This window comes from Lycorma delicatula, chromosome 1 (assembly GCF_047948215.1).
Source record: "Lycorma delicatula isolate Av1 chromosome 1, ASM4794821v1, whole genome shotgun sequence".
Classification (NCBI taxonomy): domain Eukaryota; kingdom Metazoa; phylum Arthropoda; class Insecta; order Hemiptera; family Fulgoridae; genus Lycorma; species Lycorma delicatula.
The window spans coordinates 87515245-87539180 of NC_134455.1; the positions used below are offsets into that span (position 1 = coordinate 87515245).

Here is a 23936-nt window from a genome sequence, read left to right on the forward strand (position 1 = left end):
TAGCAGCAAACGAAGCTGTTTTATTTTAAAATAAGAACAAATTTTTAATCATTTGTCTCTGTTCTCATTTTTTTTTGTCTTCAGTCATTTAACTGGTTTGATGCAGGTCTCCAAGATTCCCTATCTAGTACTAGTAGTTTCATTTCGGTATATCCCCTACATCCTACATCCCTAACAATTTGTTTTACATATTCCAAAAGGGGCCTACCTACACAATTTTTTCCTTCTATCTGTCTCTCCAATATTAAAGCGACTATGCCAGGATGCCTCAATATGTGGCCTATAAGACTGTCTCTTCTTTTAGCTATATTTTTCCAAATGCTTCTTTCTTCATCTATTTACCGCAACACCTCTTCATTTGTCACTTTATCCACCCATCTGATTTTTAACATTCTCCTATAGCAGCACATTTCAAAAGCTTCTAATGTTTTCTTCTCAGATACTCCGATCATCCACGTTTCACTTCCATAAAGCAACACTCCAAACATATACTTTCAAAAATCTTTTCCCGACGTTTAAATTAATTTTTGATGTAAACAAATTATTTTTCTGATTGAAGGCTCATTTCACCTGTGCTGTTCAGCATTTTATATCGTGCTTCGTCAATCTTTGGTAATTCTACTTCCCAAATAACAAAATTCTTCTACCTCCATAATCTTTTCTCCTCCCATTTTCACATTCAGTGGTCAATCTTTGTTATTTCTATTACATTTCATTACTTTAGTTTTGTTCTTGTTTATTTTCATGCGGTAGTTCTTGAGTAGGACTTCATCCATGGCAATCATTGTTTTTTATAAATCCTTTTTACTCTCAGTTAGAATTACTATATCATCAGCAAATCGTATCATCTTTATCTTTTCACCTTGTATTGTTACTCTGAATCTAAATTGTTCTTTATCATCATTAACTGCTAGTTCCATGTAAAGATTATAAAGTAACGGGGATAGGGAACATCCTTGTCAGACTCCCTTTCTTATTACAGCTTCTTTCTTATGTTCCTCAATTATTGCTGTTGCTGTTTGGTTCCTGTAAATGTTAGCATGTTCTTCTATCTCTGTATTTGAACTCTAATTTTTTTAAAATGCTGAAAATGTTATTCCAGTCTATGTTATCGGATGCCTTTTCTAGGTCTATAAATGCCAAGTATGTTGGTTTGTTTTTCTTTAATCTTCCTTCTACTATTAATCTGAGGCCTAAAATTGCTTCCCTTGTCTCTATACTTTTCCTAAAACCAAATTGGTCTTTTCCCAACACTTCTTCCACTCTCCTCTCAATTCTTCTGTATAGAATTCTAGTTAAGATTTTTGATGCATGACTAGTTAAACTAATTGTTCTGCATTCTTCACATTTATCTGCTCCTGCTTTCTTTGGTATCATGACTATAACACTTTTTTTGAAGTCGGGCGGAACTTCCCCTTTTTTGTAAGTATTACATATCAGTTTGTATAATCTATCAATCGCTTCCTCCCCTGCACTGCACAGTAATTCTATTCACAGGTATTCTGTCTATTCCAGGAGACTTTCTGCCATTCAAATCTTTTAAAGCTCTCTTAAATTCAGATCTCAAAATTGTTTCTCCCATTTTATCCTCTTCAACTTCCTCTTCTTCCTCTAAAACACCATTTTTTAATTCATTTCCTCCGTATAACTCTTCAATATATTCCACCCACCTATCGACTTTACCTTTCGTATTATAAATCGGTGTACCATCTTTCTTTAACACATTATTGGATTTTATGTACCCCAAAACTTTCCTATAGCTCCGTCTATTTTACCAATGTTCATTTCTCTTTCCACTTCTGAACACTTTTCTTTAATCCACTCTTCTTTCGCCAGTTTGCACTTCCTGTTTATAGCATTTCTTAATTGCCGATAGTTCCTTTTACTTTCTTCATCACTAGCATTCTTATATTTTCTACCTTATATTTTCTATCAGCAGCAATATATCGTCTGAAACCCAAGGTTTTCTACCAGTTCTCTTTATTCCGCCTAAGTTTGCTTCTGCTGATTTAAGAATTTCCTTTTTAACATTCTCCCATTCTTCTTCTACATTTTCTCTTTTTTACTTATCTTTTTTACTCAGACCTCTTGCAATGTCCTCCTCAAAAATCTTCTTTACCTCCTCTTCCTAGAGCTTCACTAAATTCCACAGATTCATCTGACACCTTTTCTTCAGGTTTTTAAACTCCAACCTACATTTCATTAACGCTAAATTATGGTCGCTATCAATGTCTGCTCCTGGGTAAGTTTTGCAGTCGATGAGTTGATTTCCCAATCTTTGCTTAACCATGATATAATAATCTATCTGATACCTTGCAGTATCGCCTTGCAGTATTGCAGTTTTTCCATGTGTATATTCTTCTATTATGATTTTTAAACTGGTTGTTGGCAATTACTAAATTATACTTCATACAAAACTCTATAAGTCGGTCCCTTCTTTCAACCCTTTTGCCCAGCCTGTATTCACCTACTATATTTCCTTCCTTCCCTTTTCCAATGCTTGCATTCCAGTCTCCAACTATTATTAAATTTTCATCTCCTTTTATGTGTTTAATTGCTTTGTCAATTTCTTCATATACACACTCTACATCATCATCATCATAGGCGATTGTAGGAATACAGACGTTAATAATTGTTGTCAGTTTAGATTTTGATTTTATCCTTATTACAATGATTCTACCACTATGCATTTTGCAATACCCTACTCTCTTCCCTATCTTCTTGTTCATTATGAAACCTACTCCTGCCTGCCCATTATTTGAAGCTGAGTTAATTATTCTAAAATCACCTGACCAAAAGTTATTTTCTTTTTCCCATATAGTGGGAATCATCTGTTCAAATATAGATAAATAAATATAATAAAGCAAAGAGAAATTAACCCACTGTAAAACAACCTCTTGAGTAAAATACTGATAATAATTAATATACAAAATTCTAGCACACATTTAACAAAATAAATATCACTGTAGTCCTATGAACCAAAGATAAGTGCAAAGAATTTACTCCAATACAAATCTAAAAGTAAGAAGAAAAAAATCAGAATTTACAAGATAATATTTAATGAGTGCAAATGTTTAACATAGTTCACACTGGGAGAAATTTATTTAAACATTTTGATAGAACATACAACATAGACCTTACTAAATTAAATAAGTAATATAAAATCAAATTATGCCTATTACCTAATTTTCAATATATATACTGAAATTAATCTTTTTAAGTTTCATATTATCCCTCTGTACTGTTAAATTATAATTAAATTCTATTAAATAAGCCACCGCCTAGTACAGAATACTGAGATAAGTCATTGATTTGCTTGGCATTTCTCCCACCACCATGCCATTCGGTCGCCCTAAAGCATAAGAACGAATGTCTATGCCAGAAACTGCTACAGAGCCTCGAAACAGTTTAGCGACCAGTGTCCTAACTAGCTCCTAGAGCAACCTAAAAGCGTGAGCACAATAAGCATGGTACCATACACCATTCGCTTGCAAGTCCCACCGCCCACTTGTCATATATCACTAAAATGGGTAGGTGCACCCCATCAACAACTAAAACATATGACAATCAATAATTAAATTTATCTCGTCAAAGACAGCAATTCACTGCCACACCTAAGCCGCCGAATGCCAGCAATGCGGTCCTCCATTAAAGTGCTTGGAGCCTTAATCTGGCTGGTAGCCAGCCATATCTCTCAGTTAGCTTCCTTCAGCAGCACAGTAGGAGTCTTTTGCTTTGCTCAGTAGGCAAACTACTGATGTCTGTTAAATAAAGCAACCACATCAAGGAACTCCCACACGGTCTGACAATGTAGCTCTTGTCATAATGAGTCACTGCTTGTCAGTGGTCAATTTTCCCCCTGACCTCTAAATTTTAGGGTGGGCTGAGTTCTGGATCTCCCCCAAGAGCTGGGGAGTCGAACATCATGTGTTCATTCAATTGGACCTTCCCGCAGACACACAGCCCATCAGCTGCCAGGCATAACCAAAACAAATACTGGTTTAAATTTACATGGTTGGAGAGTACTCAGGCTCCTGTTGCCCTTAAAAACCAAGGAGAGGCATACCATCCCCTCAAATCCTGTATAAACTTATACAAGGATCTTCCCTTATTCGTGGTGTGCAATTCTTGCTGCCATGCTTCTATTGAGAGGCTGAAAAGCCTCCTCCGCAGACGGGAGAGATGGGCAACTGCTCAAAATTTAGAACCGGTGCATTGGGATCATTGTTCTGCTCCAGTACAGGCTCGGCTCGAAACCATATCCCAAATACCTAAGCCTCCCTGCCTCTTTGCAATTTCCACATGGCCGCCTTAACTTTCACCACTAAATCAATTGGAAGAGCCTTTCCTAATACAGTAGCAGCCTTTTAAGAGGTTGTTGTAAAAACAACAACCTGCAATTAAGGCTCTGCACTGGGCACACCTTAAATTTTGAATACATGCTCAATTTCTTTCTAACCTATACGCCCAAACAGACACCACCTAAGACATACTTTCGAACACAACTCAGTACACCATGTACAAATGACAGCCTGACAGCCCATAATCCTTTCAAGCAATCCTACAAAGCTTGTACATCACAGAGATGGCGTCCACTGCTACTTGCCTAATGTGGTTGCTAAACAGCAACTTCTCATTAAACAAAACACCTAGGAACTTATGAACTCAAACTTGGCTGATTACACAGCCTTTATACTTAATACGGGGGTTACGACTGTATGATAATTTGTCTGCACCCTTGAGAAGCATAAACTTCATCTTGGACTCAGACATCTTTAAATTTTTGATTGTTCATGCAGCCCTCTACAGTTGACAAAGCGGCCTGCACTCGATCTTCTAGCTGCGGTCGTAAGTTACCATGAACTAACAGGATACAGTCATTGGCGAAAGCCTGGGCCATGACCCCCTTTTGGGAATGTCAATTCCAAAAATCCATCGAATACCAGGTTCCACAGCAAGAAACCAAGAACAGAGCCCTGCGGGCTTCCCCTGGTGACAGACTTTTTCACAACTAGGTGCACATCCTTAAACAGAGCCATGCAATCAGACAAGTAGTCACATACTACGGCCTGCAGGGCTACAGGAACATTGCGGCGTTCCAACTCATAGGGGATAGAACTCCAACACAAGGAAGGAAATGCTGCCTCTATGTCAATAAAAACTGCCAAAACATATTTACAGTCGGCACCTTCCACCTCGGCAAGAGCATTTAAGATGCAATCCTTGATGCCAACCCCTTTCATGAAGCCATACTGGCCTTGATTTAGAAGTGAGTTCATATCAATGTTTTCTCAGAGCCGTTCCAAAACCAGTCTTTCAAGCTACTTGCCGATTACCAGCAAGAAGCTGATGGGTCAATAACTGCTAACCTCACTCGGATCCTTTCCTGATTTTAAGAGCACCCTCACCAAAGCCACCTTCCAACAAGTTGGAAGGTGGCACCCTGGAACAGGAACAGCCTGCCAAGCAGCTCTCTTATAGGCAGCAGATGATAGAAAATATCTGGGTTAAGTTGGACAACCCCTGGTGCCTTTCTCAGTGCCATTCGAGAAACCATTTGGTCTATATCTACGGGTTCCACAGCTCGTACGCCAGGGAATGGTGTCTCACCCGCCCTAACGCCGACTTCTGCTTCACCCTCTGGAGCATCTGGAAACAGAGTATCCAGAAACGCCTGGATAAAATGTGATCAAACACTGGAAAGCACATGCAATGGCTTTGATCGGTAATATGACTTCGTGAGCTGCCAAGGGTTATGCTACAACTCGCACATGGAGTCTTGCCAAAACCTGAGTTTGGCTTCCTTGATGGCAAGAACATACTCATTATGTGCATGCTGGTAGTTCTGCAGACCCTCAGCATGCACGTCATCAACTATAATCCCCGTTAGGGGGTGATGCTGGTATCTTCTCCTAGCGGACCTAATTCTTGCACGCAGCATGCTAAGATCAGAGGACCACCACTTTTTCTTAGGTTTCTGCCTGTGTTTAACAGACAACTCCCCAGAAGCAGTGGTTATGATGGCTCCAGGCACTCCTCGTTCAGCGGACTGGCCACTACCTAAGGGTCCATCCATAAGCCGAGGCCGCCATAGGACCCTATTGCAGGCAGCCTTGATGGCCTGGCCAAATTGTTCAGCTATCAATTCCACCTCCTCCCTGTGCTCCATGCGCCATTACAACCCCTGTAAGGCAGCCGCAAACTCACGCCGCAGCCTGTGTTGATCCAGGCCCCTTAGATTCCTGAATCTGGAGCTCTTGGACTGCCACCGTAAACAATCTCATAGGTTATAAGTCTATGATTACTCACACTGGCCTTGGGCTACACAGTCCAACTATTTGTTGTCTATGTCCATGTGATGTCCCATCACCATGGTGACATCAATGTAACTTTCCCCCAGATCGGAAGAAAAAGTTGGCAGTTGTCCTGGCTTCAATGAACTGTGCGAGACCAGTGCCTCTGGGGCCAGTGAGTGGTGAACCCCAGGCGGAAGACTTGGCATTAGCGTCCAGAGCAACCAGCACTATGATGCCCGAGAGACCATCCAGAATCTACCCCAACTTCGCCATCCATACTCCATCACAAGCTGGAAGTATCCCAACACCAGTACAACATCAAGCGTACCCCTCGTGACTCACATGATGGTGAACTGCTTATCAGAAAACTGAGGCATCCAGAAGACACCCAATGAGATTGAGCCAACCACAATCACAGAGAGCGGCCGTTCCCCATGAGAATGAATAACATCAACCCCATGTAAACCGACCATCCTATCCCGGATTATGGCTATGGCTCCTGGACCAAGAGGACCTCAAGGTCATACTTCTCAAGGATCCTCATGGATTCATTGGTGGCCGCCCGTGAATGGTGCAGGTTTAATGGCCCCAGGTGCAAGCATTCACTAGTTGAGTAGTGACTCGGTCCGATAAGCAGCTAGATTCGGTGTATCCCGTACGGGTGATAATATCAGTGGTTTTTCATAGTTTTCGGTAGTTATTAGTGTTTAGTGATAAAATATAGGTTTAGACGAGTGGATTAAGGCATAAAACGTTCAAATAGGTTAGAAATTACAGTAGATATAAGGTTTTTTAGTTTAAATATGGACCGCATGGCGGTCGTATTAAGTGAACTATTAAACAGTGCCAATTAGTGTAGAATAGTTTGTAGTTGTTAGTGTTTGACAAGACGACCATTTTAAGACATCAACCGTGGAAATCGGTTCGTGGGAAGGCGTGATATTAACGTTTTTCCCTCACCAAGTGTCCACGTGGCGACACTTCGGCGCCAGCCCTTTAAGTTAATTTATACATTAGTAAAGACTCTTTTTTAAGTGATAGATTATCAACCTTGTTTGTTTTGTTGATGATAATAGTAGTTTAAGACAGTTAGATATAGTTTTAATTAAATAATAAGTGTTTTTAGATGGTAACCTAAACGGGATTCTAGCCACGTGCTTTGTGGAGGGAAAAATACTAGCATAGCAGGCGGGATACTGTATAGTGGTATCAGCCGCCATTATTAGGACAAGTTAAAGACAAAGAGGTTGCAGCAGTGTTGCCAACCTACTTAGTGAATCAGTTAAGACTCGTTTAAGTGAACTAGACTAATAATTAGTTTTAGGACCGTAATCTTATTTAATTAGTGTGTTATTTTTGAGTGGTACGAACTCTAGGGCGTAAGTCCTGCATCATTTAGGTTATTTTGTTAATTATTTTATTAACGGGCTACAGTAAGTGTAGTATAGGACTAGTAAGTGGAATCTGTGGGGTTTTCCCGTACTAACCGGTGCTGATGGAGCGAGCAGTCGATATGGAGCAAGAGCTGATGATTGCCGGCGATGCGGGGTGTAGTGCAGCAACGACAGAGGAAGAGAGGGCCTTCCGACGGTCAAGGAAGACGTTGCGCTCACCGCGCCCCCGCTGACTTCCTCCACCGACCAGTCAGAGGAGGAGGCAACGGACGAGACGGTTTTGGGCAAGCTCAGGGCGCGGAAGCGCAGGAAGGAGGTGAGTGAAGACGCGGAAGAGGCCCACCACCCGACCAAGAAGTCGCTTCTGGAAGAAATTCAGGTCCTGCTGCTTCTATGTGAGGCGAGCCCGGAAGTGAGCGACATTTTCAAGGAGACGGCCGGCAGAGTCATGGAAAAGGCGCAAAGGGTTGCGACGACGATGCAGGGAACTCAAGGAACTGCGAACCTGGACAATAAGCATACCCAGACGGCAGGGTCGGATCTCGCCGCGATCCAGGCAGCGCTGAAGAAGGGGGAGGTCCAAGACCTGAAGGAGCTTGCTGAAAAAAGGTGGCCCCAACAGGCCTTCGAGCTGGTCGAGGAGGTGCGGGGCTTACCCAAGGCGGATGACGAGCGTGCATGTGTCTATGTGCTGGACCTTGAGGGCGACAAGAAGTCAAAAATAGCTTGCCGGGTCTGCGACCTGGCACCCGGTATAAAGAGGAAGCTGAACAGTGGCGCTATGCTCCCAGGCACTGTGGTGCGACATGTCGCGGCCACAGACGTTATTGGGGAAAAAGAGGAGATCGACCCGTCGGGAAACCTGTACGTGATACCAGTTAAAGGGTAAGACATAACTGCTGTCGACTGGTTGCTATCTGGTCTGGAAACCGTTTCAACGTACGAGGTACACCCGGTGACTGTTGCGGCGCCAGGGGGTAAACTGGGTAGCATAGTTAAAAACACCCTAGAATTCTGGGCAAGAAAGCATAAAAGGAAGGTTACTATGTTTCACTCAGGGGACCCGACCGAGGAACGGCGTGAGGCAGACCGAGACCGTGGTCCTACGGAAGACGGGCAAGTCCTATGCAGAGCTACTACGCCAAGTGAAGGTAACAGTGGGAGAGGAACTGGCTCCTAACATACTCTCAGTTCGTAAAGGCAGGGGCGAGGATGTCGAGGTACGGGTGCGGGCGGGGACCAACTCTGCCCAATCCCTACGAGAGAAATTGGCACAGAAGGCGCCAGAGGTGAAGATTGGTGGGAAAGGGCAGTTGGACAGAAAAGAGGTTGTCCACATTAGAGACCTTGACGCTGAAGTGACTAAGGAGGAGGTGATGGCGGCGGTACAACGCGCGCTGGAGGGAAAGACGTCTGCTAGGATCACGTCGGTCCGCCAAGCATATGGACAAACGCAGAACGCTACTGTGGTGCTGCCGTTGGAAGAGGCGAAGAGGCTTACGTCCACCGGGAGGCTCCTTGTAGGGTGGCAATCGTGTCGAGCGGAGATACGAAGACCAGATGTTAACTGCTTTCGCTGTTGGGAGACGGGTCATGTTGCGGCACACTGCACGGGTCCCGATAGGAGAGCCTGTTGTTACAATTGCGGGGCGACGGGGCACAAGAGGGCAGAGTGCCGGGAACCCACCAAATGCGTGGGTTGTGGAGTGATTGGGCATAGACTGGGTAGCAGGGACTGTAAACACGTTCGGAAATGAAGTGTTTACAGCTCAACGTAAACAGAGCCGTGGCTGTCCATGACTTGGCATGGGCGGCAGCGCTGGTTGGAGGATACGACCTACTGCTGGTCGTGGAACCCAATCAGCGACTGGTTAACTCAGGCCACTGGTATGTTGACCAGGATGGCGATGCTGCTATACGGAATGTCACCGGCAGGTTTGCAGTCACGAAGGTAGTTAGAGGTAGAGGTTTCGTGGCTGTAGACATCCATCAATTCACGGTGATCAATGGGTACATCTCTCCCAACAGCGGAATGGATCGACATGAAGAATTCATCGGAAACCTGGAGGAATGCATACGAAGGGCTGGGTTCCCGGTACTTTTGACCGGGGACTTCAACTCCGAATGCACTGAACTCGGAGGGTGCCGGTCCACGCGGAGAGGCTACACCCTAGCTACAATGCTTGGGGCCGCGGGACTGGTGGTCATGAACACGCCTAGGGTGCCTACATACGACGCAAGGGGTGATGGATCGGTGTTGGATCTGACAGCGGCCTCAGATAGGGTGGCAAGGAGGATAGTGGGCTGGCAGGTAGTAGAAGATGATTTTGCCAGCGACCACAAGGCCATAATTTTTGAAATACAAGGAGGCGGAAGGGGTCTAGAGGAACAGGACCCTATCTGGAGGCCGTCGGAACAGCAGGCTGCGACGGTAGCGGATAGGACGGCGGCAGAGGTGGCCCGTAGGCGTGTTCACACCCCCGAGGAATTCATGGCCATCCTACAGGGGGAATGTGTGAAACAGCGGCCACAGCCTGAAAGACGCGTAAAGAATGTTTACTTGTGGAACAGGGACATTGCGAGACTGCGTGGTGAAACCAAAACAGCAAGGCGGAGGATGCAGCGCGCACGACGGAGGGACTCTGAGCGCCTACAGGAGGAAACGGAGGTGTTCCACGCGGCACGAAGAAGCCTTTGTAGAGCCATTAAGGCTGCCAAACAAGAGGCGTGGCAACACCTCGTGGAAGACCTGGAGCAAGATCCGTGGGGCAGGGCCTACCAGATCGTCACCAAGAAGTTTGGTAGGCGCCTGACCCCATTGACAAGGGAACAGTCTCTCACAGCGATAACGGAGCTCTTCCACGTCGAAGAGGAGGAATGGGAACCGATAGCTGGTGATCAACAAAGGCGCTTCACTGTAGAAGAACTACAGTGGGCGTCCAAGAAGATGAGCCTGCGGAAGAGCCCGGGCCCAGATAACATCCCTGGGTCCATCGTGAAGGTGTTGGTGGATAGGCACCCGTGGACGGTGTTAGACATGTTCAGTGGGGCATTGTCCACGGGGAGTTTTCCCGGCTGTTGGAAGGAGGCCAGGTTGGTCCTCCTCCCGAAACCGGGAGCCGAAGAAACCAGGAAATACCGGCCGATCTGCCTCATCAACACGATGGGAAAGCTGTATGAGAGACTGATCGCTGAAAGACTGCGGTCGGAGATTGAGGCGGGCGGAGGTCTTTCCCCAGACCAGTACGGCTTCGTTCGGGGAAGATCGACCGTCGATGCCGTCCGACGGGTGCTAGAGTGGGCCAGAGTTCAGTCGGCAGGCACGTGGCGACGAAGGAAAATCCCATTGATCATTCTCCTAGACATCAGGAATGCATTTAACAGCGTGCCATGGGGAGTGATCATGGGAATACTCCGGGAGATAGGGATCAGCGGCTACTTGCTCGCCGTAATAAATGACTATCTGCATGAGAGATCTCTGCGGGTACGCACAGAGGAAGGAGAAGATGACTTCAACATGTTTGGAGGCGTTCCGCAGGGGTCGGTGCTTGGGCCTCTTCTTTGGAACATCGCGTACGACGGCCTTCTGCGGGAAGAACTCCCGGAAGGATGCCAGTCGGTCGCGTACGCAGATGACCTCGCGCTGATGGTGTCGGGACGGACGGAGGAGGAGGTAGAAGATAATGCAAACTTGGCGGTGGCAGTCGTCAGCAGATGGCTGGGGGAGAGAGGACTACGACTGGCACCGCACAAGACGGCAGCTGTCCCGATCACCGGCAGAAGAAGACTGAGAGGAATGTCCTTCATGGTAGACGACGTACGGGTCCACACGTCCGGTTGCGCTAAGTACCTGGGCGTGTGGATTGACAAGAATGGGCTGTCTAACACCCACCTCAGAGAGGTCACTAAGAGGGCCGAGAAGATACAAGACGCTCTACAAAAACTAATGGGCAACAAGAACGGACCACGGGTGAGCAAGCGACGGCTGATCCTTTCAGTGGTTTCCTTCGTCTTGCTGTACGCGGTCCCGGCCTGGAAGGACGCACTTTCGAGAAAGAAGAACGTACGGATGCTAGCCTCCCTTACCAGAAGAGCGGCGATACGCATAACATCGGCGTACCGCACCGTATCTGGATGCGCAGTGGCAGTCATCGCAGGGGTGCCTCCCATCGAGCTGCGGGCCACGCAGCTGGTCTCCACATACGAAGGAACGCCGAAGGCGGAAGCCGGGAGGCAGCTGATGGTCAACTGGCAGGAGATGTGGAGAACGGCTACGGCTGGGGCATGGACCAGGAGACTGATCCCGGACTTGGGACCGTGGGTCAGGCGGAGGCATGGGGAGGTAGATTACTTCCTCACGCAGTTCCTGTCTGGACACGGGGAGTTCGGGGTCTACCTACATCGGTTCAAGAGAAGACGGACACCGAGGTGCTTCTACTGCGGTCAGGATGACACGCCGGAGCACACCTTTTACGAGTGCGAAAGGTGGGCTGTGGTTCATATGCAAGAATGAAGGTCAGTTGGGGTGCTCCGATGATGCATTTGGGACCCTCAGGTGTGAGAGGGGGACGCGGCGGTTTGCCGGCTTCGCGCAATGCGTAGCCGGCAACCTAGTGTAGGGACGGGAAGGGTAGCCTCTAAGTGGAGGGATGTAGTGGTCGTCCAGAAGGGAGGGATGCTGCATCTTGATGAAACTGAGGACCCCGATGGGACGCCAAAGAAAAGGCAAGACAGGGGGGCAGTCGACTGCCACGACACTCCGACATTCCTGCGCATAGCCTAACGGCGGAGGCCGGGGATGTTGGGGGTGTTTAAGAAAGAAAGAAAAAAAAAAAAAAAAGGTGCAAGCATTCAATATGATGATTACCATCCTCGAAAGCTTCTACCAATTCAGGCGTCGCCATACACCATATTATGCACAATCTTCATCAAGTCTATGTCGTGCAAATTGCATTGTTTGCCCCGACCCAGTGTCCAGCATCAAAGCCTTTCACCAAGGCAGAAGGAGCGCACTTTGGATGTATGGTCTTACTAGGACAATTAACTGCCCTGTAAGAGCGCAATAAACACACATCTCCGACTGTGCTCTACAGTGGAGAGAGGTGTGATAAAGTATTGACATTTGAAGCACCGGGGTAACATGTGTATGGTCAACAACCCTGCATGAGGTCCACCCAAGGAACAGCCGACCACCAAGACCTGCTGGATCTTAGGCAAGGTCTCAACCACCTAGTGGCTCTTTGAGGCCTCTTTCCGCCCCAACTGGTGGACCACCCTGGTTCCCTTGAGGAAATCCTCGGCAGCCATATCCAACGCTGAATTTTGGCTGTGTGAGATAAGACATATATTACTTTAATTTTTCATAAGAATACTTTTGTGGGATCTTGCATCATCAGATCCTCAGCCATAATTTAAATAATTCTGTTATTGCAAAATAAAAATACTAAAATAATGAAAATTACATATTAATTTAAATGAGTGCTGCTATCTGTTGCAGTTTTTATAAGACCGTCTCCTATCAAACACTGTCTGATGGTTTATCAAACAGGGTTCCAACAAAATTTTAAGATTTGTTTTTCCTAAATTTTACTAACATTTCCTCACCAATTTAATAAAAATTTCCTGACTCATAATGTTATGCTATCGCCGCTTAATCAGTAAAATATACACATATTTTATTTTTTTGCACCATCCCCATAGCTGCAAAACTCATGCCTTTTATTTATCATTACATTCATTTTTAAACTTTATTTTTCAATTATTTTTTTTACAACATACATTTAAAATTAGGCTATTTTTGTGATAAATTGTTTCAGTAAATTACATTGCAAAGTACAAAAAAAACCACAATAATTAAAAAAATTAACTAAATAAAAATTTACTAAAAATTAACTAAACATAAACTAAGGCAATTTTTTAAAATAATTGGCTTGCTTAAAAATTTTTCATAAAATTTAGCCTACATTAATTTTCAAAATAAACAAAAACCAATATTTAATAATTTGGTTTGCAAAAAAATGCCAAAAAATAAAGATTTCAATTTAATAAAGAATATTTGTATGATCACAACTTAAAGGAATACTAAAATCACTGTGGCTAAAAGTAATACAGATAAGAAAACTAGAACAGAACACCAGCTTATGTTGTACAGAAAACAAACATTAACATTTATTTGAAAAATATTTTGTCATTATTATTCTAATGTATACCAAAAAATGAATAAAGTAATAATAATATGAGAACACATTACATACATATTATTACGTATGTATAAAACACAGGGCAACTTTTCTTCAATATCACTAGGTTCCTAATGGTTTGCTTTTTTCTAAAAATTTAATTTTGGCGGCTATCTGTTCTTCTTCTACCAAGATTGTAGCTCTCAGTGTTTTTCTTTCTCCCTCCAGTTTTTTTTTTTAATTTCTGCTTGCATTTTCCTTTTTAGGGTTCCTTGAGAGAATTTTTTTCTTTTTTCTACAAGAGATTCTTCATATTGTCTTCTAGAGCTTCTAACTGCAGTGAGCATTTTCTTGGTAATGAAAACCTTCTCCTTGCAACCAGCATCTACAATTGCACAAAACCTTTTTGTTGATAAATTACTGTCTCTTCGTGTAAAATCTCCACACGAAGAGATTTGTTAATGAAAAAGCCACCTCTGAAAATGCAATTCTCTGAAATTTTTTGCCATTTTTCCTAAGATTATATTTTCAGACTTTTACTGAATTTTCCTGCCTGTGAGAACCACATCAAATTGAAATGTTTTTTTTTCTGTATTTATTATGTAATATTTTTCTAATATAACAGTTTATGTCATCTTTATTAATTTCTAATATTTCTAGAATTGTGTTAATATCAAAAATAGAATGCTTATTGTTTATTATTTATTGGTCTGTCATATCAATAAACCTGATTTATTATTTTTGTAATATCTATAATGTTCAAGACATCTATTGTTAAAGGATCTATTTGTTTTTCCTATATAAACACGATCACGATCATTCCATTTAATTTTATAAATTCCACACAAATTGTTTATTTTATTATTTTTATTTTTTTAATATTTTATTACGTGGTTATTAGGTCTGTAAGCTGGTTTAAATATTTCTTTACTGTAAGTTTTAGTAATATTTTCAATCATATTATTAGAGTACAAATTCTTGATATAAATTTTTTCACTCTTTTGTCTTATTATATTGGTGGTAAGATAGTTATTTTGTTTTGATAGTTGTTTCTTCAAAAAATATTAATACTACTTTAATATTAATACTTAATATTAATGTTACTTTAATTAATAATATTTATAAAAAGACAACTATCAAATAATATATATATATATATACTTTTTATATAGATGTCACATTGAGCACATGTATAAAAATTGTTAAATTTTAATTTTTAACTTAATTTTAATTAGTTATCTGTATAATTAATTTTTTTTTAATTTTATATCTTGTTTGATTCATAATCTAAATAAAAGTTTTTTTACATTTTGTATAAGCTTTTAAAGTATAATAAAGTAAATTTTAATTTAATTTAAAACATTTTAATAAAATGTAATTAGTTTCAAAAATTTTTAACATAAAAAATAAGTGAATAAATTATATATTACATATTGTGAGTTTATGATGTTTTTTTGAAATATATATATATATATATACACACACACACACACACACACACACACACACACACACACACACATAAATAAAAATAATGCAGCTGATGATGGAATTAAGTTTGCGAAAGCACTTCTGTTTATGTAATGAAATAAGGTAAGTTAGCCTACTTCAATTAACCTGTACTTGGATTGATCTAATAAATATAAATTTACTTTAATAATTAATTAATATAATAAGTAATAATATAAATATATTTAATTAAATGTTCTGCAAACCCTCCAAGTTTGTCTATTTTAGACATTATAAAAACAATAAGTTAGGATTTTTTAATGTTGCCAACCATTTAACAGCTAACATTCCATTACTGATTTAGAAACAAATTTTAAAATAATTGAAATTACAAACAAAAAGACAATAATGATAAAAGTTTTAGAAAAATATTATACAAATAAATATAGACAAAAATTAAGCTTGATTAATCTGCAGACAGAGTTTGATAATGATTTTCCTATTAAAGCTGCTAAAGACGGCAGGATCTTTGTAAATATTAAGTAAAATTATAAAATATTACTACAGTACTGTATGTAGTGGCTGGCCACAGGCATGTATAAGAAATTTAAAAAAAAATTGATGTTAGGAATGTTTAATATTTAATTTTTGATTGCATGTTTTACACTATATATGCAATAATTTTAATTTTTAATGCATAATTATTTTATTGTGTAATTTTAAAGTTTTTAATTTTTTATCAACTGATGATGAGGGAAAATCCTCGAAAGTGCTTTTGATATACAAATGAAGAAGTAATACGAGGGTCAGTTTTTTCAAGGTCTGATCGGTCACAAAATTAAAACCACAGTGAAAATAAAAATTTTTTTATTTGTAACAAGTACTTACATAGTTACGCCATTTCTCTACATAGTTGCCACTCCAATTTAGACATTTGTCGTAGCATGGTACCAACTTTCCAATATCCTCGTCATAGAATGGAACCACCTGTGTTTTCAGCCATGTTTCTACGCTGGTCTGCAGCTCGATGTCTGTGCCAAAATGATGTACTCCTAGCCAGCGTTTCATGTGAGCAAAGCGGTGAAAATCAGATTGAACCAAGTCCGGGCTGTATGGTGGCTGATCAGCACTTCCCAACAAAAACACTGCAGGAGCTTCTTTGTTACAGCTGCAGAATGCGGCCGAGCATTGTCATGGAGAAAGACAATGCCTGATGACAACATTCCTCTCCGCTTATTCTGAATTGCCCTTTGTAGATGTTGAACAGTCACGCAGTAGTATTAGGCTGCAGTGATGGTTGTGCCACGTTTCATAAATTCCACCAAGAGAACTCCATTCCGGTCCCAGAACACAGTAACCATACACTTTCTGTTGGAGGAGGTTTGCTTGAACTTCTTTGGTTTACTGGGAGAATGAGAATGCATCCACTGTTTGGATTGTTCTTTTGTTTCTTCAGTTTTGAAATGGACCCATGTCTCGTCCCCTGTGACAATTTTGTTCAAAAAATGTTCTCCTTCATTGTGGTAGTGCTGGAGAAACGTTAGGGAGGCGTCCATTCTCATTGTTTTGTGAAGGTCAGACAGCATCTTGGGAACCCATCTCGCACACAGTTTGTGGTACTGAAGTCTCTCACTCACAATGGTGTAGAGTTGACCTTGAAATTTCAGGAAACGAATCACTCAATACAGAAATTGTGAACCGACGATTTTCTCGAATTCCCTCATCCACTCGCTCAACGAGATCATCAGTTGACACTTGCTTCCTTCCCTGACTGCCTGCATCATGAACATCTGTACGTCTTGCTTTAAAGTTCCTGTACCATTGTCGCACTTTGCTGTCACTCATTGAAGTTTCACCGTACACATTACTTATTCATCGATGTATTTCAGCTGCATTACACCCCTCAGCCTGAAGAAATCGAATTACCGCACGCACTTCACACTTGGCAGGAGATGCTATTGTTGTAGACATGTTTACGTGCTAGCTGCCTGTTCAAAACTAAACGAAGTGACGCGGCGTATTGAAGGCCATACCAGAGACGCTGCGCAACACATATGCGCAAAGGTTCATCTGATTTTAGCGCGGGTTTTTATTTTGTGACCGATTGGACCTTGAAAAAAATAACCCTCATAATAAAGTAAGAAATATTATTAGATTCTGTACTCTAGTGGATTGCTGAGTTTTACTTTTATATATATATATATATATATTGGGAAATGAACATTATAAATATATATATATTTTGCTTATTTCCCAACTAATTTTAAACCTTTATATGTATGTAATAAAGCCTGTTATATAAATGCCATGTAAGAATTTTAATTTCACTGAGGTAGTGAGAATAAATAAAGATGTAAGAGTATTATTAAAGAAGCAATTAATCTGACAATGATATAGCCAAATCAGTATCTTTTCTACATTTCTAAGGTTTATCATACAATATCACCTACATACTTTATAATACTTACTGTGCAGTTAACATATGTTAATTTTTCATTTTAATATATTTCACTGTTTTAAAGTTAACAGGCAATTTAATATAAAGTTAACCTACAAGAGAAATAATTTTGATATACATATTATATTCCAAAGTATATCATTGCAATATACATTTTTCAGTCACTAGTGGATAAAAAATGTACATAAAAAAATTCTTAATTCCAAAACAGGACTTTCATTGTAGAAAGCTTTTATTTTAACATTTTTTATACATTAATCGAAGCATTAGAATTGTTTATTTTGAAATCCTTTATATGACTCATTATATGTTAAAGGATCTGAATAACACTAGCACTGGTTTATTCTCTGATTACTTGTTATCATCTAACTTTATAAAATCAACTTATTAATTATGTCTACATTTACTTATTTAAGATATTTTAGATTCAAAACTGTAAGACAATCTCTTGGGAGCTGATTCTATAGCTAAAAAATAGGAAAAAAGTTTATACAAACATAGGCCTGAAAACACTTCACTAGCAAGCTACAGCTATCAAAAGATTTTGCCTGGATTCTGGTTCATCCAGGGAAATGAAGACTTCCTGAAATTCTGGGAAGGTAAATTAAATGGCAAATTTAGTTGATTCTTATGGTTTTTTACCTGAAAATATTAAAAAATGGGTTCTAGAACTGTACCTCCACCAGTTTTAAAGATATCTGATGTAAAATACAAAAATTTTGGGTAAAAAATAACACATTTTTGGGTTTAATGTATGAAATCTTTGTTAAACGTAGTAATTAAGTTGTATTTTTTTAAAATCAGAAATATAGAAAATTTAATTCTGAAAAGATTCATGTAAATTACTTAAGAAAAAACTGAATACAGGATATTGAAATTTAACTTTATTAAAAAACAAAACAGACTGAATAGTAAAAACGTTTGAAGTAAAAACAACTAAAAACAGCATGAAGTAACTCATTTTGTAGGTTGGAAGTAACAGCTGATCATTTATTTACTACTTTTTATCAGAATGAATTAATTTGTTTTCATACATTGGCAAAATCAGCTGAAACAGTGTTTGAATAATTTTGACGGTAGTTTTTGTACTTATTAAGATATTTTCATTAACCACACATCTCAGGAATGGTCAAACTGAGACTGTACAAGACTACATTTCACTTACACTCATACATATCATCCTCATTCATCCTCTGAAGTAATACCTGAATGGTAATTCCTGGAGGCTAAACAGGAAAAAGAAAGAAGATATCTGTGAGAGTCTGTATAAAATTCAGAAAAGTTTTTACAAAATTTGGTGAAATTTCCTTTAATACATAATGGGAGACAGTGCAAATATGTATTCATTCGAAGAGTATAGAGACATGATAAAAGTAAACAAGAATGGTTTGGCTGCAGTTCAAGAATATCATGGTACTTATCAACATCGAAGAGCACCTGATCGTAAAACTTTTGAAGCTGTGGACAGATGACTCACAGAAATTGGCAGATTTAAACCAAAATGAGTAGATACTGGTCATCAACTAAGCACAAGAAATCTTTCACTAACTTGCTAACGAAGGGTTTTCAGGCATATGTTTATATGAACTATTTTTCCTATTTTTAGTTGTAGAATCAGCTCCTCAGTGATTACCATATAGTTTTGAATCAACTTGAATAACATTCTTCTTTTCCTACATAATAGGAAAAGAAAAATGTACTCTTCCAATATAGTGGTTTATGGAATATTTTGGTACATATTTACATATGCACAGCCACTTTGTCTATTATCTTAATATCCATTTGGAGCTATTTAAAAAATAGCAATCCAGTTAAATCTGGTGGCATAGTCTACATAAAGATAGTTTATAATTTGCCTTTGAAACTCCAGTGAGAGTAGACACAATATGTTAGCTTCTTAAAAAAAAAGAAAGGATTTTCCATAAACTTCCTTCTTTATGCCTGTTAAAACAACACAAAATTTTACATCAGAAAAGAAACTGGAATGGAGTTAACATTTGCTGTTAGAAAAAAGGATGCCAAAACACATAAGTAAGAGAAAAGTTTTTTTTTACTACACAGACTACAATAGATGATACAGCTCTGAATCATCTTTCTCAAAACCTGCAATTGGCATTCTACTAGTTTCATATAATCAACCAAGACAGTATGCATGTGTTGAAAGGAAGATGATTTCACACCACCTACGATTAGATAGACTTGTGCACATATGCTAGTTGGAATGTCTGACAAAACAACTAACCAAGATTTGCAGTGATGATACAGTAGTTTTAACATGCAAGCATGTTAAGGCAAGCATGCAAGCAAGTATGAAGGAAGAAGAAAATATTACTAAGGAAGATTATTGGCAGCTGACCATTGCACAGAAGATATTGATGATACAGAAAGAAACAACAGAGGTATTATAACAAATTCAAATTCATTTGATAAATGGAAGACCTGTAGATATTTGGTGTGTGTCAGAGGGAATCACATCAAATATTTTTGCTGTAAGAAAAAATGCATCTTTAACATAATGCATAGTATACTGAACAGTATTACTATAAGAAGACTTAATACTCTTCTGATATGAACAGTGCATTAATGTGGGATATGTCTGCATATTTCTGCAAAGTTTAAAGCAAGAGATTATATAATTTTTTTTAAACAGGCACAAAAAATCATTACCTGAGACTGGAAGATATCTTGTTCAACATGTATACGGTATAACTGCTCTTGCCATAGAGTATCAAAAACAGAACGTAAACGATCAAGCTCAACATGATATCGTTGTAATGTATCATCAAGTCTCTCACAATCCCGGGCGATTCCAAGATGTCGCTTGGCTAATGGTGGAGTAGCAGCACGCCTGAGAAGTGCAATATCTCGTTGAAGCTCGCAAAGGCGTTCACGAACATTTGTCAATTGAACACCTAATTCCTGTATAAAAAAAGAACAATTAATCCCATCCTAAATCTTTAATTATTTGTCATATGTACCTAACTTTAATTTCCACATAAAGATTTACCTTCCACACTTCTTCCCATTATTAAATTAACTAACCCTAGTTGCCTACTAAATGACCTATTAATTCTTCTAGTGAACATTTGCCACTGGCTCCTTTTTTCCAAATTGCTGTAAAAATCTCTTCATTTCACACTTTACTACACAATTTAATTATCAACACATTTAAAATTCATTACATTTCTGTCTTTCTTATCATTCAATGTTTTGTTACCAAACTCCATATTAGTTTTAAAAATTTCATTGCTCTGCCAACAAAAAAAATTTTTTATTCCAAGATGTCGCTTGGCTAATGGTGGAGTAGCAGCACGCCTGAGAAGTGCAATATCTCGTTGAAGCTCGCAAAGGCGTTCACGAACATTTGTCAATTGAACACCTAATTCCTGTATAAAAAAAGAACAATTAATCCCATCCTAAATCTTTAATTATTTGTCATATGTACCTAACTTTAATTTCCACATAAAGATTTACCTTCCACACTTCTTCCCATTATTAAATTAACTAACCCTAGTTGCCTACTAAATGACCTATTAATTCTTCTAGTGAACATTTGCCACTGGCTCCTTTTTTCCAAATTGTTGTAAAAATCTCTTCATTTCACACTTTACTACACAATTTAATTATCAACACATTTAAAATTCATTACATTTCTGTCTTTCTTATCATTCAATGTTTTGTTACCAAACTCCATATTAGTTTTAAAAATTTCATTGCTCTGCCAACAAAAAAAATTTTTTATTTCATATGCAGATTTTTTTTTGTAAATATTTACTGACTTGAACTCCAAGATGGCTGGCCATTTAAAAAAATATTAAACATTCAGCACAATGAAAAGTTATTATTTACAAAAATGTTATAATAAAAAAATATCAATTTAACAGACCTTTATCTGGGAATCAAAGCTTCTACAATGATTAGAAAAAGGCCCCTCTCCTTCAAGGGCCTTTGCTTTAAGTGCTGAATGTTGTTTTCGAGATGGAGGTGCAGGATGTAAAGTTGTCGTTGATGTAATAGTTTGACAAGTTTGAGCAGGTGGTTGACCTGTTGCAGGAGGGGGCATAACCTGACTGCTATCAAACATACCTAGAAAAGGAAGAAAAACACAGAATATTATGCATCACATTAAATATAAAAGCCAAATCTCTATAAAATTCTATTTTTTTAGAGAATTGGCCTATGCTGAAGTTTTCTCATTATTATCGGAAATAATAAACAAGGAATATATATACAAGGTATTTAATAATAAGAAAACTCTTTCAAGTATGCAGAAAACCAAATTTTATAATCATATTTTTGTACGGAACAAGGAAAGTACATTCCAAAAACAATAAAAAAAATCTGAACATTGATTATTTTGTTCAGCAGTTCTTTATTATTTTGCTGTTGAAATTTCAGGGATTACTGAAATTTGCAACACTACGCACAGATTAAAAGTGTGCTCATCTTATTCATGTTCTCCAAATTAACAAGTCTCATGCATTCATCATCAAGACTTATGAAGTCCCTGTCTTCTTAGTTCATCTTCATGTTCTCCAAAACTGAACATCCTAAAATGTCGGAACAAATCAACATTATCAGAAGTTACAAGTTAATGGTACAACTACTCACTGCACTATTTATCAATTTAATGTGGTAGAGATGATTACTGAAGTGATTATAAACAGTAATTAGCAACAAGTACTTAACTAAAGCTACATCAAACCTTATGTTGTGAATCACCTTTTAACATGCTCCAAGTTCAGTAAGAATGTGCTTCAAAGCACATAAAAAAAATGCTAAGTTTGTCATAGTTAGCTGATATTTATTTATGCTTACTTATACTCCTATCTTAAATGTAATATCTCTTGGGGCTCCCAAAAAGTCAGAATGAGTTTTAAAGATATAAAAATGGGCAGTCACATCATTCTTTGGTGCCCATAAGTATGAATCATGTATACAGATATTTGTAGAATTAAAAATGTTAATTTCATCTAGAGTTTATATTTATAGATATGAAATTTTTGCTAAAAAGAATAGTCACTTATTCTTAAAAAATAACAATAGCTACCTCTCTCAAACCAGACAACAGAACTGGTTTTGTATAACTCAACATAATTTTTTAGCTTATAATAAAGGGCTTTTATTATGCTTCCATTACCTTATTTAATAAGTTTGTAAACTATTTTTAAAATGTTTCCATCATTTATTTAAGAAACAAATAAGAGATTTCCTTCTACAAAAAAAATTCTTTATTGATGAAGTTTTTAATAACGTTAATTAAAACATTAAAAAAAAATCTTCTGTATCCTATTCAAACAAGTACATAAATATGTGCTCAAATAATCTTCATTAACACTAAAATTGTAAATTATTCTGTAGAATTTTCTATATTTAGTATCTTCATTTATTTGCTTTAACATTATCTCATATTATATTAATATTTTAAATAATTCAAATATGGATTTTAATCACATCTACTTATTACTTTATAATTAATTGTGTATTTTGTGATGTTGCTCTGATCAAGCTCTTCACAGCTTAGATAAGTGTATACCATTTTGCCACCACATCTTTTGTTATTCAGTTCATGCATTATCAGAAAACACAATATCTTATTTTATTGCGATAAGATACAGCACAATAAATTTCCTAATAATATAATAGCCATATGAGATCTGACACCTTTTATTATGAGGTTGGTCCTATAATGTGTGTCATCATGTGTTCTACAAAAACATTTTAACCAGGGTTTACTATATTTTTGTATAGATTAATATTTTTTATATTAGAACAGTAAGAACGTCAGACTAATCAATAAGTATTTTTAAACAATAATACAATCAGCAGTAGTAATATTTATTGCATAGATTTTTCTAATACATAAAAAAATTTAGGCATGTATTGTTTGCAAAAAAAAATAATGTTCTGGAAAAATTCATGAGCAAATGAATTTACACAGAAAACAGATTTTTTTGACAAACAAACTATTATTTATAATTTTGTTTACATTCATTTACTAATAATCAGGAACTCCATCAACTATTCTATTACAGTGTAATAACAATTATTATTTCATTATAAAAAAATTATACCGTCCTTTTTCAGAGGAAGATATGGTAAAGGAACAGCATGAAATTGCACAGCCAAAATCTAAAGAAGAAAAATTATCAACAATAAT

The 23936-nt window shown here is 38.6% G+C and overlaps 1 protein-coding gene across 1 annotated transcript in view; it reads right to left on the reverse strand.

The window, feature by feature from the left end:
• LOC142318139 (RING finger protein 207-like) overlaps positions 1–23936 on the reverse strand; it is a 152090-nt gene that overhangs the window by 45061 nt on the left and 83093 nt on the right. The window contains exons 8-9 of the mRNA XM_075354679.1: positions 21663–21862; positions 20444–20695 (exon numbers count right to left, since the gene is read on the reverse strand). Of these exons, the coding sequence (XP_075210794.1) occupies positions 20444–20695; positions 21663–21862 (452 nt within the window). The remainder of the gene's footprint in view (positions 1–20443; positions 20696–21662; positions 21863–23936) is intronic.